At 43.1% G+C, this 22,076-nt stretch overlaps 1 protein-coding gene across 1 annotated transcript in view; it reads right to left on the bottom strand.

Annotated features, from left to right (window-relative positions):
* Positions 1-10,462, bottom strand: part of LOC308293341 (receptor-type tyrosine-protein phosphatase U-like) — a gene marked incomplete at its 5' end in the record, with an annotated part of 208,359 nt that extends 197,897 nt beyond the window's left edge. Inside the window, one exon of the mRNA XM_080735808.1 lies at positions 10,390-10,462. Within this exon, the coding sequence (XP_080591934.1) occupies positions 10,390-10,462 (73 nt within the window). The remainder of the gene's footprint in view (positions 1-10,389) is intronic.
* Between the last annotated feature and the right edge of the window lie 11,614 nt (positions 10,463-22,076).

The raw sequence follows: 22,076 nt of genomic DNA, 5'->3' as shown, positions 1-22,076 counted from the left end.
CCCCCCCCCCCCCGTCTGAACTATTTCCGAGACAATCCCGCTGAACGGAATGGCAGACAGAAGGGAAGGAGGGCTTGAGGGCGGAGTGTACGGCCCGACGTGTTTGTACAATCAGGAGTCGTTCCTCAAACTTTTCTCATTTAATATTCTATGAGGCCAAAGGGCAAACACGTGCAAGGCGTTGTGGGAGGGGAGGCGGTGCGGCGCAAAGCAGACGGAGCGGTGTAAAAAGATACATTTGTGCAAATTAACACGTTATCTGTGTCTCGAGAGCCAACCACATTGGTCAAAACATGAGGCTGCAGCTCTGGTGCTGCCTGTTTGTTTGTTTTTCAGTACGTCTCTTAGCTACACCAACATTGTTTTTCATTGTATTGTTTACATGAAGATGCCTAACCGGCCGCCTTCTACTGCACCCACATGCCTGCAATTGGCTGACAGGAGAGCATGTCAGCGAGCGAGTGGGAAAATGAAGCAATAAGCCACAAGAGGCATGTGGTTACCTGGTATTTTATAACGGCTGAGAGGTGTGGTGAGACACGAGGCGAAGCCGAGTGTCTCCAACCCTCTCAGCTGTTATAAAATACAGGTAACCACATGCCTTGCGTGGCTTATTGCTTTTCTAAAACGGTTACAATATGGCAACATGAAAAATCATAGACATGTGCCAATTAAAACTATTCTAATCTATTTCACTAATAATTCACTACAAGGTCTGCAAGAAAGTAGTTCCCAGCTACAAGAAAGTAGTTCCCAGCTTTTTTGCTAACAACACAGGTGCAGATAATTAGCCAGTAGCTATGCCCCTCCCAAAAAGCTTTTGGTCAATGCTAGCTTAGAATAACTTCCTGCTTGCCAAGGTTTGCAGCCTTGGCAAGCTGCCGGTTGCTAAGCTAGCATTGGACAAAAGCTTTTAGGGGAGGGGCATAGCTATTGGCTAATTGGTGCACTGTGGAAAGAAATAACGCACCTGGGTTTGATATACTGTATATACGGTAAACTGATTCAAGGTGTGGGTTATAGTCTCATATACCCACAGTAATAAAGGGAAACCAGCCAATCAGAATCAAGGAATGGAACTAGCCGTTTTAGAACTGGAGTTCTAAACTGCATGCCTCACCTTTCAAAGTCTTTCAAGTTACCTACCTCAAAACTTTTAATATCTCTAGAGTGCCATGGAGATGCTCTGAGGCTCACAGGTTTGATAACTTCAAACACCTGCTTATTAAAGTGTGATATCTACAGCTGCAAAGGGACCTAAACAGCCAGGGTGTGACTCCATATTGCTGATGCGTTTTATAAAAATCTAATCTCTAATAGAAGTTTGTCCTACTAGACTGACGACCTTATGCCTTTACGACACCGGGGATTTTGGTCTAAACTTGCTGTGGGCTCGGTGAGAGAAATACCGTGACAGAGAGAGGCAGTAGAGGAGAGAGGAAGGAGTGAGAAGGGCTGGAAAGAAAGGAATAGCTTTTGGCATGAAACTATTTACCCCCGAAGCTGTGGAAGGGGATGGGAAGTGAAAGGAACGTTATTCCAGGTTATTATTCCGTGTTATGTGATCATAAACCAAAGTGACACTTGCTGACAGCACTGCCCAAAATCATCACATCAACGAACCCTGATCCTTGACTGGAGAATTCGGTCCCTACAGGAAGGGTCTTCAACAGGGGGTCCGGGACCCCTAGGGGGTCCTCAGAGTTACTTCACGGGGTCCTCTAAAATCTTTGTGTGATAACAACTTTTTTTTCTCCTTTTTTATATTAACCACCTAGCGTCCATATTCTGAGAACTTTAGCCAAAAATAGCAGATCTACAAGCTCACAACGCCTCGCACTGTGAGGCGTTTTGAGTTTGTAGATCAGCTATTTTTGTCAAAGAGCTTTGGTGTAGAGGAGAAAAAGAGCAGACTAAGTACAGAGTGAAAGGTCAAGTGTATTAAGTATTGACAGTTCAAGTGGTTAAATATCTGAAAACACAAATTGACATGAATCCAAAATACACTGATTGTGCTCTCAAACAATGAAACTATGTCATCTTTGAAAAGGTTTTGGGGGTCCATCCATGCTCCATCACTCTCTCATCTAAGGGGTCCTTGGCCTGAAAACGTTGAAGACCCCTGCCCTACGGTCTTTGCCCCGCCAGGTGGCATTTTACAGACATGCCAGGGTTGTCTCCTCGTTGCTGATGTCTCGACTTTGCACTGTTCGCAGCCATCCTTCACACGAGACAGGCCTGACCACGCGTTTCACAGCCAGGAAATAGCTGGGACAATTGGCTGAGCTCGGGAGAGTAAACAGAACCACCGGTGGAGCAGGAAAACGGTGGAGGAATATTCATAAAGATTATTCATGGATGCCTGTCAGCTGGGTGACAAATCTGGCAGGTAATGGTAGCAGCGGATGACAGAGTGAGCCCTGAGCTCCACTAAATGGACAGGCAGGCATCACAGCAGAACAGACCTGACCCTGCATTATGTCACCGCCGTTTCCATCTCATCCATAATCAACAAGCCTGCATTTAGGCTTTACAATGAAACAGGATTCAACATCATGAATCCCAATTGACGTTCCCCACAAGGGACTAATCTGAACGGGACGGGCATGATTACAATCGCAAATCATCCATGAATTCTTACCCCGTGGTTCCATTTGTTCAAATTAACACTGAGGATTTCTTTTTTTAAAGATTTTTTGGGGGCTTTTTCTGCCTTTATTGATAGGTGTACAGTAGGCTGACAGGAAACGGGTAAAAAGATGGGGGGGGGGGGGGGGGGTGACAGCACACAGCAATGGTCGTCAGGATCGGGACTCGAACCTGCGACGCTGCAAGGGCTGGATTACCAGCCTAGGTGCCCGGACCACTACCCTGTAGCCCAGGCCTCCTGTGAACCTCTCTCACACCTACAGTAACTAGCAATAGCTTATCCTTCAAATAGGTTGTAGAATGCATTTTTCTCTGTCTGATGTTTTATCTGTTAAGAATGTTTAAACAGATAATGCAAATCTAAGTTAAACACAACACATTCAGGGCCTGTACAGTATATGTATTTCTGTGGTTTGACTGCACTGGGGCCAGCTGCTGGTGCGGTTGCTCTCAAAGAGGAATTGTCACGAAGAGCGAGTGCTATGTGGAGAATGTGTGACAGGTGGTACGATGGAGCAGGGAGCCATGCAGGGGAGGCAAGTGTGATCTCCTCCTCTGGGGACTTCCTAAAAAAAGAATAAAACATCTCACACAGTTCAAAAAAGTCTGGACACTTTTCAGCTCTCCCCGTTCTTTTGTTGCTGCAGCAGCAAGTGTAGCCCAGCAGCCAGCGCTACGCGTTCATACGTTTAGCAGCGCTCTGCATATCTGTCACGGACGCCAACCTCAGAAGAGGGATAAGCCAGTGCTTTTAGAGCAGTTCACTTCAGAGCTTGCGGTTGATTTGTGCCTCCTACAGGGAGGTTTTTAGCCTCCTCCACAATTCAGTCATTCTTTTATATCTCTGCACTCGGTAGCGGGTCATTATATTATAGCTCAGTGGAAATGACTCAGAGCTAAAAGCTTGAAGATAAACTAAGGGTTGCGCCATCACTGTGCTATGCGAGGTGACGTGAGACGCTGAGGTAGCAGAGCGAGGGCGCTAATGATGTGCGTAACGACTCCAAACCAGGCAGGTGCCTCTTAATTACCAGCGGCCGGTTAAGTGAGCATGTCTAAAACGCAGCAAATTAACTCAAGCGTCTGAGCAATGTTGAGAGGCCTTTCTGACAGGCAGAGTACTGTTTCCTGTTGGCGTAATTCCATCTGTCCAACACTGATTTGTTGTTGTTGCGCGAAGAGGGACAACACATTTATTTTGCACCACCTGGAGCCGTGAAGTGTGACAGCTGACGGATCCCAAGCGGCCCCTCAAAAGGCCCCGCCGGTCCAGAGCCAAGGCGATTTAGCAAGGCTGTCAGCTCCTTTAACAATGTGCGGTGGTGAGTGACACAGGTAAGACTCGAGTCACGACACCACATGTACAGTACAGTATGTAATAGGGCATTCACCAAATATTCAAATATTCGAATATCAAAGTCACTATTCGACGTTGTTCACCGAAGTCGAATATTCGCTTTTTTTATTTTTATTGTTTTCTCTTTAAACAATATATTTTATGAAGCTTGGCTAGATAGGAAGTCATAAGAATGAGCTGTCAATGCCCCTGGTGGATGAATTTCGTAATGCTCTATACCAGGGGTTCTCAAACTTTTTTAGGCCGTGACCCCCAAAATAAACATATTTTTTGAACTGGGGACCCCCACCCTGACAAGCACTTGGAATTGTAGGTATTACATTTAACGTGACTTGGTTCCGCAGATAAATATTGTGAAAATAGCAGATCTACATGCACACAACGCCGTTGTGAGCATGTAGATATGCTATTTTCACAATGTTCGCTCTTGCTTACTTAATATTTGACAGTTTGGCCAGTCCTGTCGAATATTGGACTATTCGAATACTTTGAGGTCGAATAATTCGAATACTAAAAATCACTATTCGTGAATGCCCTAGTAGTATGTAATGGTATCTGCACCAACTTCTCTATAACATAACCAACCATCACTACCCCTGTACGGTGTACGCACTACGCACACACATACACAATATGGATACGATATCATGCAAACACACATATTGAAAGCCTCAGACAATTCTTTATTTTTGTTGTCTATAGCAAGGTTTGTTTGTATGTCCCTACAACACTAGGCCAATCACGGCTCGTGCCGATACGTGATCAACAGGCACAGTGTAATCGGGCATCCCTGTTGCAGAAAACGGACACAAACGATTCCAGATTCACGATTCCTTCAGCACATGATTTGTGAGGCTTCTTTCACAAAATGCACACCTGACACACGCTATTAACCGCTAATGACTGGACGGGGAGTCCAAGCCATTATTAGGCTATGTTTACTCAAGATGCACATTACACCCAATCAATATCTTATTAGGTATTATTCCACTATAAATGCATAGGGGATATAAATATCTGTAATATACAATATTACAACTCGCCGCCTTAAAACAAATCACACGCAAATGGTTGGATGCAGAGCCACCATCTAGTAACAACTGGAAAATAACAGTTGATGAGATTAAAGAGATGGAAAGAATTACTTACAAAATGAGAAACCGTATGCATGTATTGAGTAAACCTGCAATAAAGTATTTAAAAAAAAGATGCACATTACAATCTACTACATCTTGACCTTAAAACTGCATTTTCACTTAGGTCCGTCTCTCTCTCCACTATGTCACTGTTTGGATCTAGGGACATGGTCACAGTACTGTTATGTCACTGAGGCTCCTGTAAAGTAGCAGGACTCAGCTTTGACAGAGACAATGCAGCCTGTCAGAGGCATTTCTCCATGTTCCTGACCACACTGACACTGCTTCTCTCCCAGGAAATATACTTTAGCAGCAAAACATCCACTGCCATGGCCCCACACTCGACCCACATTGATAAGAGAAAATCTGTTTTTGATAGATAGAAACAGAAATGTACAAAAGCAGTGAAGCTTGCCAAATGCATTGGCTACTTGCAGAACGAGGTACTTCTGAAGCCTTCAGCACTAGTAGAGATTAAATGTAATTTCTCACTTTTTATTCTTTTGGACGCCTTGACATACTATTTGCGAATGCTGCTTGCTTGGCCAACAAATGTATTAGGCCAACTCTAAAGGACTGAATGAGTAACTGGGGCCTAACAGTCAAGGCAATTAAAATTCCTTAAAAGCCATCAAAGAAGCATAATAGAAGAGATTTATTGACTCCTACCGCTGACAGAATGATTACTCATACTGACTCAATCACTCAAACTGCTTTAATAGTGAGCGGGCATGCGTGCGTGCGTGCGTGCGTGCGTGCGTGCGTGTGCTGCTGACCCAAACATAGAATGGAGAATGTGCACTTCAGCAAGCACAGTCTGTCTGGAGAAAACATTATGCAATTCATCTAACGGAGGTATGCTAATGTGAGAGGTCTGAATTCAAACTTGCGGTGGGGGTGTTCTATACGTTTGTACCTGTTTTTCATAAACATAATGCACAACGGCATTAACTAACAGGAGCTGGTTTATGGTAAGATATTGTAAAGGGAATTGTTTACTGTATTTGAATCAAGTTAATATTCAAGATAGATTAGTAGCTTTTGCATTTATAAAGAAGGAGGATGCAGGTTATTTAAGGACGCGTGGTCCTCTTTAATAACAAATGATCAGTCACTGTAATCCAAAGCTTTTTTTTTTTTTCGTTTTCATGAACATAATGACCAATAACCATGATGATTAATAACAGTAATTCTAAATTGTTCTAGGAAACAATGATGTCCCTTTGTTTCTCTAACACAGCCGTCTTCCATCACTGTTCTTTAAGGTACACACGTTTACACACTCCATTTACAGCCTTGTAACCCGCTGTGTGTGGGGTGTGTGTGTGTGTGTGTGTGTGTGTGTGTGCGTGCGTGCGTGCGTGCGTGCGTGCGTGCGTACGTGCGCGTGTACCTACACTGCAGTACACCGAAGAACAGATTCAACTCAGAGTGAATTGGACCAAAATGGTTCCATTTGTACTCTTGAGTTAAATGAAGACTAAGGACTTTTACTGTGTTATCTTTGTTTTCTTGCGGACATCTCTTACTGTACAGCATCCAATCTGGCTGTATTTTCACGTTGCATGCAAGTGCAGTTCAGAGTGGGAGACGCGGTGAGTTCATTCTTAGATTAAATTACCTTCTCTCTCTCTCTCCAGAGCTCCTCACAGGCATGCTGCACTCCAAACAACACAGCAAAGCAACTCCATCACTGCGACGAAGGTCAAACCATATGGACTTGAGCTACAGTATGCCACATTACGAGATGTGACTCAGTAAAATACACAACGCTCCAAAAACAGTTCAGTCAGGATGGAAGACTCACAAATGGAGTCTTCAACGTTTTCAGGCCAAGGACCCCTTAGTTGAGAGAGAGATGAAGCGGGGACCACCTTTTCATGGATTCCATATTAGTTTCATTGTTTGTCAACACAATCATCAGTGTATTTAGCAAATTGTGTTTTCAGATATTTAACCACTTGAACTGTCAATACTTAATAAACTTGACATTTCACTATGTACTTGGTCTGCTCTTTATCCCCTCTTTTGCGAGGCGTTGTGAGCTTGTAGAGCAGCTATTTTTGGCTAAAGTTCTCAGAATATGGACGCTAGGGTTCAAGTGGTTAATATAAAAAAAGGAGAAAAAAAAGCTTCTATCACACAGAGATTTGGAGGACCCCCTGTAGTGACTCTGAGGACCCCCTAGGGGTCCCGGACCCCCTGTTGAGGACTCCTGCTATGAGCTATGCCACATTAAGAGTGCGACTCAGTCAAATACACAAAGCTCCTAAACCAGTTCAGTCAGGAGGACTCATGAATGGATTAAAATAGTTGTAATGAATATAAAATGAGCTATTCGAGGGGGGGCACATCTGCTGTCCTCATCAGCTGCATTAACACGAACATCTAACTTGATCTCAGAAAGCAGGGAGTGGTCCTGTGGTCTGTTGACAACTGCTCTGGGTCTAATAATGGTGTTGGTGGCAGCAGTGTAATAGATACCCCGTGAAGAGTATTTATATCATAGCTACGACATTCACTGGAGTCCCCAAACATTCTTCAGATAAGCGAAAGCTGTGTCTGTGCTCCGTCTTTTTTCACTTCAAGACAACTTGACAGGGTGTGACGACCGGAGGCACAAAAAGAAATGTTTTCCAATCAAATTCCACAAAAGTACTTGCTCCTCTGCGAGGACTGGTGCATTTCTCAAAAGACAATGCTTCTAGTTTCAGGCCCAAAAGCTGTTTCAGTAAAACGATATTCTAGATTGCATTATTTGCCACAGGCAAAGCAAAGGAGAATATAAACTATTGTTAAAGTTGGGTATATGAATTTCAGGGATTACCGTATAATGCAATAGCCAGGAGCTGTAACAGTATATGTGTTCTCTGAGAGAAATGGCATTCCATTCACCAAAATGTTTTCCCATCTATGCCTCCATCTAATCTATTTTTTTTCTTCAGATGATATCTTCTGCATAGTACTGTGTTCTATCTGTCTGGCATTCAATGTTATATGAGTTTTTTTTTTAAGGATCTCAATTGAAACAAGCCATAGGCTTTCTTGGGTGTATCCTTTTAGTTGTACCAGTGAACTGTACTGTCGTGAAACTGTACGTTTTCCTATGCAAACCTCTAATAAAGTCTTCAATCAATCAATCAATCAATGCAAATTCCAGCAGAGTACATGATGAAGACTAACCATCCAAAAAACAATGTTAATTATTTAAGCAAATGTCTCCTACTGTGCTATGGCAGCACAGGAGCATGTTATTGTGCAATTAATTCCCTCAACTTATTATCAGAACAAAAAGCACTGTGGCGGCCATATCAATTATCCAAACCCAATGCCCCATTTAATTTAATCCTAGACAATGACAAGTGTAATCTTCATTGTGACTGAATCTCATGACATAAAATAAAACTGTCTGGGAAATGATATTGTCTGCAAGCATGATATCAAACCTCCTATACTGGAACAATGGGTTGACAATATCAACCACTGTGGGGAAAAAAGACGCTATAGCACATGATGTGGTATGCAAGACGCTGGCTCACTGCTTGGTATGAAAGATGCTGCAGACACAAACGCAAGACAAGGCTCTACAGCAGTGGTTCTCAACCAGTGGTCCGGGGACCACCAGTGGAAATTGACCGTATGGGTCCATTTGGTTTCATTTTACACTCTCAAGAGTTAAATTATTGTTAACTAAACATCTGCATTACTTACTTTTACTTTTAAGTCTACACAATTAGAGAATGTAGAAGAATTGTTATTTTTGATTGACCCGTTATCACTCTTATGATCGCATCATCAATACAGCATGGAATTGTGGACAAAATCTTATCCAACGACAACAAAACATTCAGTTTTGGGTCTGAGAGGCTAAATCTCATCAAATGGAGTTCTGCGGCTCAAACGCCCAATAAATAATGGACCTTGACATGAAAGGGGTTGAAAACCAGGGGATGGTTGGTTGTAACAGCACAGCACATCACCAGGACTGAGCTGCCAGCCAGAGACCTTTACACCCGGACAGCAGCAGAAAGAAGATTGTGTCCTGCTGGCTTTCTCAATCACCATCATCAAAGGTCAGGGACAGGAGGAGAATGAATGAGTTGGCATCTACCTCTATACCTGCGTCATGACCAGCTCTGCACTGCACTGCCGTCCCCAGGGGAAAGACAACCAGCTAGTGTGTGAACGTTTTTATTGTGGGCCAGGGGAGGGAATAACTGACAACAACATTGTTTAACTTTGTGAAACTATGGCAAGAGTTGACACCCCCAAAGCCGCAGCAATTAATTATTGGGTACATAGCCTACACAGCAGCACTGTGTGAGTTATAATGCTGCTGCCACTCTAGTCTCTCCCACGGGTTCTATGGCTGTTGTTGTAATACATATAAATGTATAATGTAATAATATAATGTATGTAGCTACACATTCACACCCAAGTTGACAGTTTTTAGCGTGACAAAATAAATGCAGAAAATGTGTTTTAATCAATTTCCATTTTTCCATTTTCCCCACATTCTCTCCACTTCCTCAAGTTGGGCACATATGTGTGAGTCACGACTCACACAGAAATGACAGGTGTAATTAATTACCAGTTAATTACCCAGCATCAACCACGCAGGTACAGTAGCCTGCCCTACACTACATGTAATAACTAACAATTATGTCCTATATGTCAGTGGTTCTCAATGTGGATTCCAGGGACTTTGTGAGGTCCTCTATGGGGGTCTAAATTGACCTATACAAGTAACAGCGTACACATGGAACCAAATGGATTGACCCATACAAGTCTGTAACTCTAACAGCATACAAATTGAACCAAATGGACCCTAACAGGGTTTGCAGCAAACCCTGTTAGGGTCCATTTGGTTCCATTTGTACACTGTCAGAGTTAAGGGGAGACCTTGAAATGTGCAAGTGTGAGAAACACTGTGAGTGTGACGTGACGGACAGACAGACAGACAGACAGACAGACAGACAGACAGACAGACAGAGGGACTGAGACAGCCGGTGGAGGTTTTCATAGTAGCTGCGACCTGGCGGTTGCAATTCAATGCTAAGTTCACCTCAAACAGTCCAGTCTGGACTCTAAACAAAGTTTACCTGCTCCAAGCTTGAACAACAAGCACAACGAATGAAAACATGTCCGTGTCCGAAGTTTACACGCTGTTAGTTAAACTGTCGGCGAGGGACACCGCGGCACGTTATCAGCCCACCAGGGAGTGTAGTGTTGATAGTTTTTCCGTACCTGTTGGTGTCTCCAGACTGTCAGCAGTGATCCTCAGTGCGGTCACCATCAGTAGGAAGCAGCAAGAATACATGTTGAGATGTTTATGGAACATTCAATAAGTCCACCTCCTCGTTCAACAAAACGGGGACCCAAAAATCCAAGTTCTGCCGTTCCGCACTCACTCAGCGCATATTCACGGTTTAAAATCCCTCCACACGCTGCGGTCCGCTACGGACCTACACGGTCCAGTTCGGCTCGGTCCTCCTCCCTCCACACACTCACACAGACGGTGGACGTTTTGTCTGACTGCCCCGTAACGGCCGTAAGGACGAAGAATTCAAAAAAGTGTTTTTTTTTTCTCCTCCTCCTGCGACAGAGACAGGATCCACTACTCTCACTACTTGCACACACCGTCAAGCTGTGAGGTTTCCAGTTGAGGGCCTACAACGCCCTCGTGTGGCCACTGAACGAAAATTGACCAGATAAAAGTGTGGTCCATGTGGTTCCATTTGTACACTGTTATGCCTCATTCACACTACAGATATATAGTTGAACGTTTTGCTTGGTAATTCAATGTAATCTCAATGGAAACCAGCTTTAAAGGCTGGGCATCTCGGCTGTCCTTGGAATCCAGCCTTTAAAACTGGTTTCCATTGAGATTACATTGAATTACCAAGCAAAACGTTCAACTATATATCTGTAGTGTGAATGAGGCATTAGAGTTACAGACATGTATGGGTCAATTTAGACCCCCATAAAGGACCAAGTCCCTGGAATCCACTTTGAGAACCACTGAAATAAAAGCATAGCCTACAGAACAGCCAGTGATCTGGTTCCCAAACACTGGGTCGGGATCCATTTGTGGGTCGCACACAGAACACACGTTTTTATGGGTCCCTTAATTTTTGTTTTCCTACGTTTTGGTTTTAATTGCTAATATTTAACATTTTTTTTAAAAATCACCCAAAAAAGCTCAAATATATATATATATATATTATATATCATGAATTAAAAACGACATTATTTCAGGAGGCCTAATTTCATGAAGAAATCAAAGACAAATCTAATAAATTCCATATAGAAAACAAATGTTTAAGAAGTCGTGAAAATAGATGATCTACAAGCTCACAACGCTGCTAGCTAGCTTTAGTGATGATTTACCTGAATGACTGCACTGTAGATCAGTGGTTCTCAAAGTGGGGTCCGGGGACCCCCAGGGGTCAACATTTGCCTGTTCAAAAATAGCAGATACTGTATAGGCTACTCACAGCACATCACTTCGAGCCACGCTGCGAGCTTGTTCATCTCCAAATATATATCCTTTGAGAACCACTACTGTAGATCAAGATTATATTTTGTGTTTTATTTTTGATAGCTCATAATCCCACTGAGAAATTTGGGCCATATTTACATCTATCTGTAAATTTACAAAATCACATATGCGCCCGGGCACCCTATATAGAGGGTATGCTTTGCGGGTATGAGTTTAACGTTGTTTAATGTCGTTTATTGCAATCAGATCTAAACTTTTATGTTTGGATGTATGGGCTGTCAAGGCCAGAAAACAGTTTTTTGCCACTCAGTAGGCATTCCCGCATAACTTCCGGGTATGATGATGATGTCACACGCATACCCTCTATAGGCCCTATTGACTTCATACTTGGTGCGTCCCAGATGATGGGGGTGTGCAGAGCCAGTGGGAAACCGACCAGATCAATGATTTCCAAGAACCCCCAAGAAAACATGGATATAGCTGCATGTCTGTCCGTGGGGGTTGGCTTCATGGATTGGCCGAGTTTTGCGTCACTGCCGCTACGCCAATATATAAGTGGTAACTTTCCTCTTCTACCCTGGATTTAAACCCGGTTTTACCATTGAGCTAATAGCGCCTACCTGCTCGCTTAGGGGATAAATGGAATCTTTATCTCTTAATCTCTTAATCTCTCAATTCGTGTCAGATCCTGTGTCTGGGTGAGACATGACCTTTGTCTCAATAGAAGAGCAGTGAGACAAAATCACCCATCAAGTTATATTGTATTAATATACTCTATCAAACAGATCAGACAAAATTGTGTTTTATTCATATAAAAAAGTCACATTATGTTTAAACCTCAACAATGTGGGCCCCTCAGCCTACCGTACATGTGGACTAATGTTTCAATAACAGGTACTTTGTCTGACAAGAGATTTCAAGATTATAATATTTTGTAAAAACTGTAAAACTGAATGACGAAAACGTCTACAGGCATGCTTTCTCAGCCCTTACCACTGGAGAAGTAGTGTGTTTGCAACACAGTCTCACTCAACTCGAGTGACTTGAGTTGAGTGAGAATGTGTTGGTGTTTGCGTGCCCACCTGACTGCCCGTTCTGGATAGTGTGGGGTCTGGGTGGTGGGGGCCCTAAAAGATAACTGGCCCAAGGATCTCCTTGAGTCTGATAATCAGTCCCCGTTGTAGATAAGAGAACAGAACAAACAGTGAAACTAATACAACAAATGAGTGGTTTACTGTGTGTATTCAACTAATGCATGTATAATTTAGTAGTGCTAACTCGTTCTTGCATATGTGCACGTGGACATTTTAAACTGGCAGAGCACAGGTGTTGAGAAATAAACAGCCATGTCACATTCACTAAAGACATTCCCCCAGTTTTTTTGGAGAGTATTAAAGACTATTCTCTTGCCTAGGGGCGTTTTGGATAACAGTAATGTATAACATTTACAGGTGTGTAGCCTACTACAAATCGTATGCTAGTGATTTGGATGAAGTTTATGGAGTTGGTGAGCCTTTTACCTGAAGTAAGTCCATTGCTACATTAGGCTACTTTTGTAAAGAGTATGTAATATGAACAGAAGGCTCAGTATTGAAGGAAGGCGCACAATATATTCTTGTAATAGTGTAGCAGCAGTGGCACTCTGCACAAAGCTACAGCCTGTATAGGAACTCTTATCTAATCTGCATAATGCTCTCTGCATGGATACGAGACACAGGCACACTTTTAAACCTTATTGTGACAGGAGCTCGTATAACGCTGGATGAAAATACCTGATTGTCTGTTGGCAGCTGACACAGTCGTATACGGTATCCATTAGGGCCCCATGCAGTTAATTGGAGTTCATTAGAGTAGAGGAGCTGTGAACCGCGCTGTTCCTTCTGTTTAATAATACAGCATGCTGCATTTATCACAATATTGCTGCATATAATAATGTCTCCTATTATATACATAATATGTGTATATATATATATTTTTCTGTTTCCAGTTTCCTTTAATTACTGACATGGTGGGATGTCTCTTTATCTAGTATAAAACGTGAGACGTGGATGCTGTCCTAGATTTCACACAAGGAAGAAAGAATATTATTATCAAGTGAGAGCATTGATATTTTTCTGGTGACTGTGTTCAGTTGCACAATGGAGGGACAGGGAATATCTTTCCCTCCGTGCAGGTTATAGCACAGTTGGAAATGATAGCCTCAATTATGCAAGCATAGAGAATTCAGCTCTGTGCCTGTTGTGTAGGAGGGCTGAAGTGATCCAAAATGCCTACAGGCTGGTTGAAATGTAGGGAAGTACAGTGTACGCCTTGTAGAGTTAACTGTGGTCACCAAGGTCTGTCTGTTTGCAGGGTTCAAGCCTTTAAAGGAGTAGTTCACCTCCAAAATGACTTTTTTTCTATTGATTACTCATGCCATGGAGACTAGAGTTCAATAATATTTTTAGTTTTTTGTCGCATTCCTAAGACAAAAATGTGATAACAATACATTTACCCCCATTCGTTCCGGATGGGGTCCCGTTTCGAAACGGGTCCCCATCCGGAATCAATGGGGGTAAATTTACTCGAATCAAATTTTTGTCTTAGGAATGTGACAAAAACCAAAAAATATTTTTGAACTCTACTCTCCATGGCATGAGTAATCAATAGAAAAAAAGTCATTTTGGGTATGAACTACTCCTTTAAGTATGCTCCGTTTGTTATGGACCAGCTCTCAAACCATAAATAATAGAGGCACAGGGATTAATGAACCACATGAACCATAACGTCCCTATTTTGGGCATAGCCTATAAAATAACTAATTATTATTATTTATTTTTTAATAGGGTATAAGTAAAATACCACTGTGTGACCAATGATGAAAAACTCCCATACCTACTGGGATAAATACAACAATGTGCGAACACAGCAGCAAGATTTGTGAACTGTTGCGACAAAAGAAGGCTATAGAAACCACCCTAAGGACTACAAACCCTGGATTGACATCAGTGGCGGTCCCAGGCTATATGGCACCCTGGGCGAACCAGCAGTGACGCCCAGTTTATATTTCTTTTTTTGTGACACTTGCTTTGGCAATATAAACGTATGTTTTCTCATGCCAATAAAGCTCATTTGAATTGAATTGAATTGAATTGTGTCAGCCAAGAGAGGAGTGGGATTCACCACTTTCACTATCAAGTGTTTTCTTTTTAGTGATAGAGATCATGTTATTAGTTTTCACAAGTCACAATACAGAGTTACAATCCAGAGGTTTAGTAGCAATGGGGAAAATGAAATGAATGAATGAAAACCATATGCCAGACAAAAGCTTAAAATGCATTATGTAATTGTTGAGTTAGCTTTGGAAACAGTCCAGCTGTTTTTATATTTATTTTTATTGAACCAACAGTGTTTTTACAGATCGTTTCGGCAATGTTGTTTTATTTAACACACATCAATTTCCCAATAAACCTGAGATGGAGAATTTAGTTAGTGTCAAAAAGAAACAATATCCTACAGCCTGTCTCTTCAAGAGAAAGCGTGTGGCTGTGGAGCACACATTGACAATGTTTATTAAGGTAAGAAAATCAAATGTAAAAGTTCGGGGGAAATGAATGGAATTCATTTAGCCGGCATGTTTATCACGTGACTCCAGAGATAATGTGTCCCGTGAGTGAGTTTTGGACAAAATCGGTAGAATTTGTTGCAAAGCATGATTAGAGGAAAATGCTAAATGGCAGAAAATACGTTATAGGCTGAAATTGGTGTGGCCTAAACTTGAAGTTGCGCCGTGATACAAGGAATCCAGGGGCAAAAAAATTATTGTACAGTTCAATAGTTATAGACAAAAAAAAAAGAAAAAACAACAGCCCATAACGTCACGTGAGGCTGATTTGAAACATTTCAGGTGGAGGTTGTGCATCCTTGTCCTACTGGGAGTGTGCACGCACAGTTTGACACCAAGCGTTCCTGGAGTGTCTGAGATTGACAGACAGGCACACAGACACGCACGGACAGAGGTGAAAACATTAGTCTGGCCTGCTGTGCCTGGCAAAGACAATAAGCGATCGCCAGCCTCGTGCTGCTGACTGTAAAGGTCAACATGTCATCAGCATGTGTTGCAAGACTGTAAAGGTTTCAACCGGGCCGTCCTGTGAGAGGGCGTGAGAGAACACCCAGGGGCGTCACAAGGGGGTGGGGAAAGTGGGACTGAGTTACTAGGGCCCAAGGTGGAGGGGCCATATTTTTGAAAAGTCGTGAAAATGTGTGCAAATCTTTGAATATATGTATTTTTTAAGCGAACATTTGTAACTCAAATTTTGCTTCTGGGGGGGGGGTCCCTGGAACTAAATATTTTTAGATGGGGGTCCGTGGCCATCATCTTGGGGGTCCTTGACATGAAAAGGTTTGAGCACCACTGACATGGAAACATAGGTTTCTTGCACACATTTTCACATTTTTTCAAAAATAGCAGATCTACAAGCTCGCAGCGTGGCACTCGGTGCCGCGCTGTGAGCTTGTATATCTGCTATTTTTCAATAGTTAACATTCATGGGGGGCTCGCAGTGAATCCTTGTACCCAGGGCCCAGAATTTGATGTGACGCCCACACCGGCCGAAAGAAGAAAGCCAAAAGAAAGTCTCTACAGTGACAGTGAAGGGTAGAAACCATGCAAGTTTCCTCTAGCATGCAAGTTCTCCGAGGCGGGGGGGGGGGGGGGGGGGGGGGGGGGGCGGGGCGGGGGGGGGGACGGGACGATGGGGACAGACAGACAGAGCAGCAAAGCTCAACACCAGCATACAGATACCACAGCTGTGAAGCACTGCTTCCCAGGCCATACCCCCTCCCCTGTCAGCATTTGAGAGTGGGCAGCAAGGCTGCATGGAGACAGGTCGGGGGGCTTGGAGAAAGCAAAGGGCTGTGTCATGCATCTCAATGCAAACCAGGCACATCGGCCTGTCAGCCCCCCAAAATCCCATCTCTCTTCCTGCTGACACCCGTGCAACCCCAGACGCTTCCACACTCGTCAGCATTTTATTTTTCATAAGACAGCGGGCTGTCACAGTCTGGGGCATGAGATCCAGATCGAGCCACCTCCGTTTCCCCTCTCCAAGGCAGGCTACAACACATGTACAGTGGCTCCTTGCCCTCGCTGCTACACATACAGTATAGGCACACACATTATACACTTGCACTCACATGAATTTTACATGCAAAATCACATACAGGAGTAGCAGCCTATCTCACACTAACTATATGGAATATACAGACAGTCCATAAAACACCAGTGTCTCACGGGGCGATGGAGCAAATTAATTCATGCTGCATGCATTTGCGGTGTCTCCGTAAAGCCTACTTTAACTAGCACATCTGCAGTGTAAGAGATGGTCTCCCTGCTGTTCTACTGAGACAGCAGTGCACATACTGTACACAATTAAAGCTAACAGCATATATTTACTTTTAATTCTTTATCCCACGATTTTGTAACCCATTTTTCGCCCGGTGTCAATTATCGAATGTAATCCGGGACGCTACACTCTCTCTGCCAACCTGGGGAGAGCAACGGACTGACCTCATGCTTCCTGCTATGCTTGAGGAGTCCAAGTTGCTTCTTTTCACCTGACAGGGGGAGTTTCCCCGGTTGGATGCAGCACATGGAAGGAACACGTTATTCCAACCAGATCCTTTCCCCTCCATCCGGCCAAAGGAAGGCAGTATAGAGACCAGGATTACTGCATGTTTTTTGTGAGGGTACTTACCCTAGGAGACACAGGGAGAACATGCAAACTCCACACAGAAAGGCCCTTTTGCCAACCCCACCTAGGTAGGGTATGGGCACTGATGACGCGGAGGAGAGAACACGCCCCCAGTCATTCATCTAACACAGTGTTTTCAACCAGTGGTCCTTGAAGGGATTCCAGGTGGTCCCCAGATAACCTCGCCTCACCAGGCTTTCCTGAGAGAAAGCCTGGTATTCGTTTACTAAACAGGTTGGTTGATCCGGTCTAGACCGGATGATATCTTACGTCATTTTGTATTCAAAACGGACTACACTTTGGCCGGAACTACCGACCGGAATCAGTTTTATCCCAGTCAGCGCATGCGCAAAACCAGGTTAAAACTGATTCCGGTCGGTAGTTCCGGCCAAAGTGTAGTCCGTTTTGAATACAAAATGACGTGGGACGTCATCCGCTCCCGACCGGATCAAAAGCCAGAAATGGGAAGCGATCCCAGGCTAGTCCCCAGATAAATGACGGAGAGTTGGTAACCAAATGGACCCTTATAGATCTTTAACTCTTGAGAGTGTAAATGGGCCCATTTGGTTAAGTTATTATTAAACATCTGCATTACACAATTAGAGATTGGATTAACTAGTCCTCCTGTGCCCAGGGAGTGTGCACATTATATGAGGTATTGAATGTAGGAGTCTCAGATGTAATGTTGGAGAACCCAGACCGGTGCCCGTTGGGCAGAACAGTCACCACTGATGTCCAGTTGTGCAATACCTCTGTGATGTAGGCATTGTTTCAGCATGCGGCTGTTACCATGGTGGCGACACTGAGTATCAGTGATGTCAGCATGCTTCATCTCCAAATTTGGGCATTGTTTCAGCATGCAGCTGTTACCATGGCGACGCTGGGTAGTATCAGTGATGTCAGCAAGCAGACAGACGGACACATCAATACAGCATGGAATTATGGACAAAATCTTATACAACGATAGCGAAGATATCATCAGTTTTAGGTCAGCGAGGCTAAATCTCATCAAATGGTGGTCCGTGGCTCAAATACCGAATGGATAATGCATCTCGATGTGAAAAGGGTTGAAAACCACTGATCTAAAATCATCTTCAGGGAGCTGGGAAAACTCTCGATCCCCAGAGAGATGGCTTACTTTTAGGCTTTTAGGCAGCCGAGCTTAGCTGGATAGGCTAAAAAAAGGAATGTGTTTCACCCGCCACTCCATCCTGGCTATTACCATTATTTAGCTATTTTCCTCCTGCACTTCCATGGGCGTAATAGTGCTGTGGGGTGGTGGTACTTCCATGGGCGTAATAGTGCTGTGGGGTGGTGGTACTTCCATGGGCGTAATAGTGCTGTGGGGTGGTGGTACTTCCATGGGCGTAATAGTGCTGTGGGGTGGTGGTACTTCCATGGGCGTAATAGTGCTGTGGGGTGGTGGTACTTCCATGGGCGTAATAGTGCTGTGGAGTCGCACTTGAAGTGTGACTGCATGTCTGGGCACATCAGCACCAATTACACAATGCCCATGGCCGGGGGTCCTGGGAAAAACACACATGCACGCACGCACGCACGCACGCGCACACACACACACACACACACACACACACACACACACACACACACACACACACACACACACACACACACACACACTTCTTTGCCTTTTTTTTACTATTTTGAAATAAACAATATGAACATCTAGCATAAACACAACACATTCATGTGACACTTCCTCTTTGAGAGCAACTGTAGCCTACAGTACCAGCAGCTGGCCCCAATGCTAAAAAACACAGAAATAGATATACTGTACAGTATATGGCTCAAATGTGATGTCCGGGTCATCGGATTTGGCAATAGGAGACTCAGTAGGAGTCTCTTTGAATCTCCGGTCATCAAATTATTGTCTTAGGAATAAATTAAAAAAATAGAAAATATACATGAATTCAAGGCTTCATGGGGTGTGTAATTGATAGAAAGCAGGTCATGTTGGGGGTGAACTACTCCTTTTAATGTAGAAAGTTCACTGAGCTTAAAGCAGATTCATTTTTTTGCATTTTGTTTCCTGTATAGTAAAGTTAATGGGACACCAACTTGATAACATCAGCTGATAACATCAATTTAGCTGTAACTCAGGAAGAGTTATCATACCAAAATATTATCTACAGATATAGAGCTTCTCAAAAATGCTAAGTAACCTCTGCCACCTTTCCTATAGCGACATCTCGTATGGCCCATGGACTATATAGTACATGTACACTATGTGAAAATTCCCACCTGTCTCATCACTGGTAGTTAATGCAAAGTAACAAACACGGAAGCAAGAATACATATATTCTTACCTCAAAATCTCAGCATATCTGACCAGCAATAATATCAATTTGTATGAATAGAATTCAGTTCTAACCACTCTTTTCTTCTCCTCTTCTCTACTCTCTATCTTTAGTGATCGTCTTATCTTTCCAACCTCTGTGGCGACATGCACACACATTTCAGTTATCTATTTAATAAAAATGGGAAGGCGCACACCAATTAAAGATAATGCACTATCTTAGTTTTATTTTAATGAGTGGGAACGAGGGAAGCAGGGGTCTTTTCGAAATCATCATCTCGCCCACTCGTCAATTAGTTTCTCCACTAATGCATGGCACAATAGCAGTCATCAATTTATGAATATTTTTCAGCCTCCGGGCCTTAACTTTTCACCTCATCTCTCTCTCTCTCTCTCTCTCTCTCTCTCTCTCTCTCTCTCATCACCCATAATGGCACATTCACTGCCTCATCACACATTTAGGGTCTTTAAACTGTTCATAGACTATGTGGCCATGTGAATGTTTTCTCTGCTTCTCTCTAAATGTCCATCTGTGACTGAGTTTTAATGTCATTATTATAGTTTTTTAATTTGTATCAGTGCCTCTCCAGGTTTTATTTCCTAGCCTGTTAGTAGTTCTTTGTTCTTTGCATTCCCACACAGTCCAATTAATTAATAATTACACATTGTCAGTCAACTCATTATAAAATAATGAGAAAAAGATTCACAGTAAAGAGATAAGTTAAAACAAAACCTGAGATTAAAACATTTTCTTACCGGTAATTGCCTATTAACTCTTTCTCAGCCCCCTTAAATCTGGCTCTAAGTCTCTACTGCCGGATTTTTCACTCATTTTGGGGGACGATTACGCATCGTCTGTAGAGTGTATTGCACACCACACCCATATGACTGGAAAGGCCTGCTCGCGCTCTTTCCGATACATCAAACTAGAAAATCTGTATCTTGTTCTATAGTCTAGTAAATGGCAACTTTATAAAGATTGTTTTGCTATCAAAACAGCCTTTTTGCATAGACATTTTGAGATAAACGACTTTTTAGTATAATAAATAGAATATCTATTCATTCTACTGTGAATATACCAACTTCCATATACGTATGGAAAGATCAATTCGCCCTCTTTACAAATCCGCCAAGTAGTAAGTTGCTATCATTTTCTATTGTTTAGAAATAGGGCTGTTTGTAGGCGATGTAATCACCAAAACAGCTTTCTGAATACATGTTTTCGAAAGGATGCTATCAAACATAACTCTTTTCAGCCTTCTATTTTTGGCTTCAATGATGCATCAGGCAGTATGTTTTCAAACAAATGGGTAAACAAATACGTGTTTTACAGACTTTTCAAGTATAAAGGCACATTTCAGCTCAATCCCTCAAGTTATGTGGACAATAGACCTATAAGGGCTCTGGTCCATACTGATAGCAGTGGATGCAGGCACGCCTGTCATCCACACGGCGGCGCTGTCTATCTCAGAATGCAGTCTGATGCATGTCTCTTACATCAATAAACACACGAGCACGCAACGTGCATGTGTTTACGTTGTGTCACTGTCTCTCTCTCTCTCTCTCTCTCTCTCTCTCTCTCTCTCTCTCTCCCCCCCCCCCCCCCTCTGCAACGTGCAACATGCATGTGCACGCGAACATGGGCATGCGCACGCACACGTGCACTCTTACTGTTTTCTTTTTTGTTTTTCTTTACATATCTACTGCATAGTACTGTGTTCTATTTGTCTGTCATTCAATGTTATATGAGATATATGGTTTACTATGGAAATAAGCCTAGTATTTTCATGGATCTCCTTTTAGTAGACCTTGTACCAGTGAATGAAACTGTACCTTTTCCTATGCAAACTTCTAATAAAGTCTTCAATCAATCAATCAATCAATCAATCAATCAATCAATCAATCAATCAATCTCTCTCTCCCCAACTTTCTCAGAGAGAGAGAGAGAGAGAAATTAGAGCAAGAGAGAGAGAGCAGTGTAACAGAGCGAGTGGGTCGAGAGACATAGAGAGTCTGCTACACACTCTCTCTCCCTTTTTTTTCCGCGAGAGGTAGAGAGACATATAGACACGGTGAGAGATTGCCGTCCATCCAGCAAGTCCTCAGTAGTATAGTAAAGCACTAAACTAAACCCCCCCCACCATACACATGGCTGCTGCTACGTGAATGCCGTCCATCCAGCAATCCCAGGCCTGGGGAGGACGGTCATGTACCAAATCACCATGGTAACACAAGGTAACACAAGCTGATTGGCCACACAATGGTAACCATGGTGATTTTAGTCATTCCAGGGCCCAGGACGGCTGAATCCAAGCGTCAGTGATACATATGCTCCTAATCTTGTAAAGACATTCCAGCGTCAACCTTAGCTTTTTCTGAA

The sequence above is a fragment of the Nannobrachium achirus genome, assembly GCF_963921795.1.
Source record: "Nannobrachium achirus genome assembly, chromosome: 10".
In the NCBI taxonomy this organism is placed as follows: domain Eukaryota; kingdom Metazoa; phylum Chordata; class Actinopteri; order Myctophiformes; family Myctophidae; genus Nannobrachium; species Nannobrachium achirus.
Note: the sequence above shows the minus strand (reverse complement) of the source record. Positions and strands in the feature narration are given on the sequence as shown.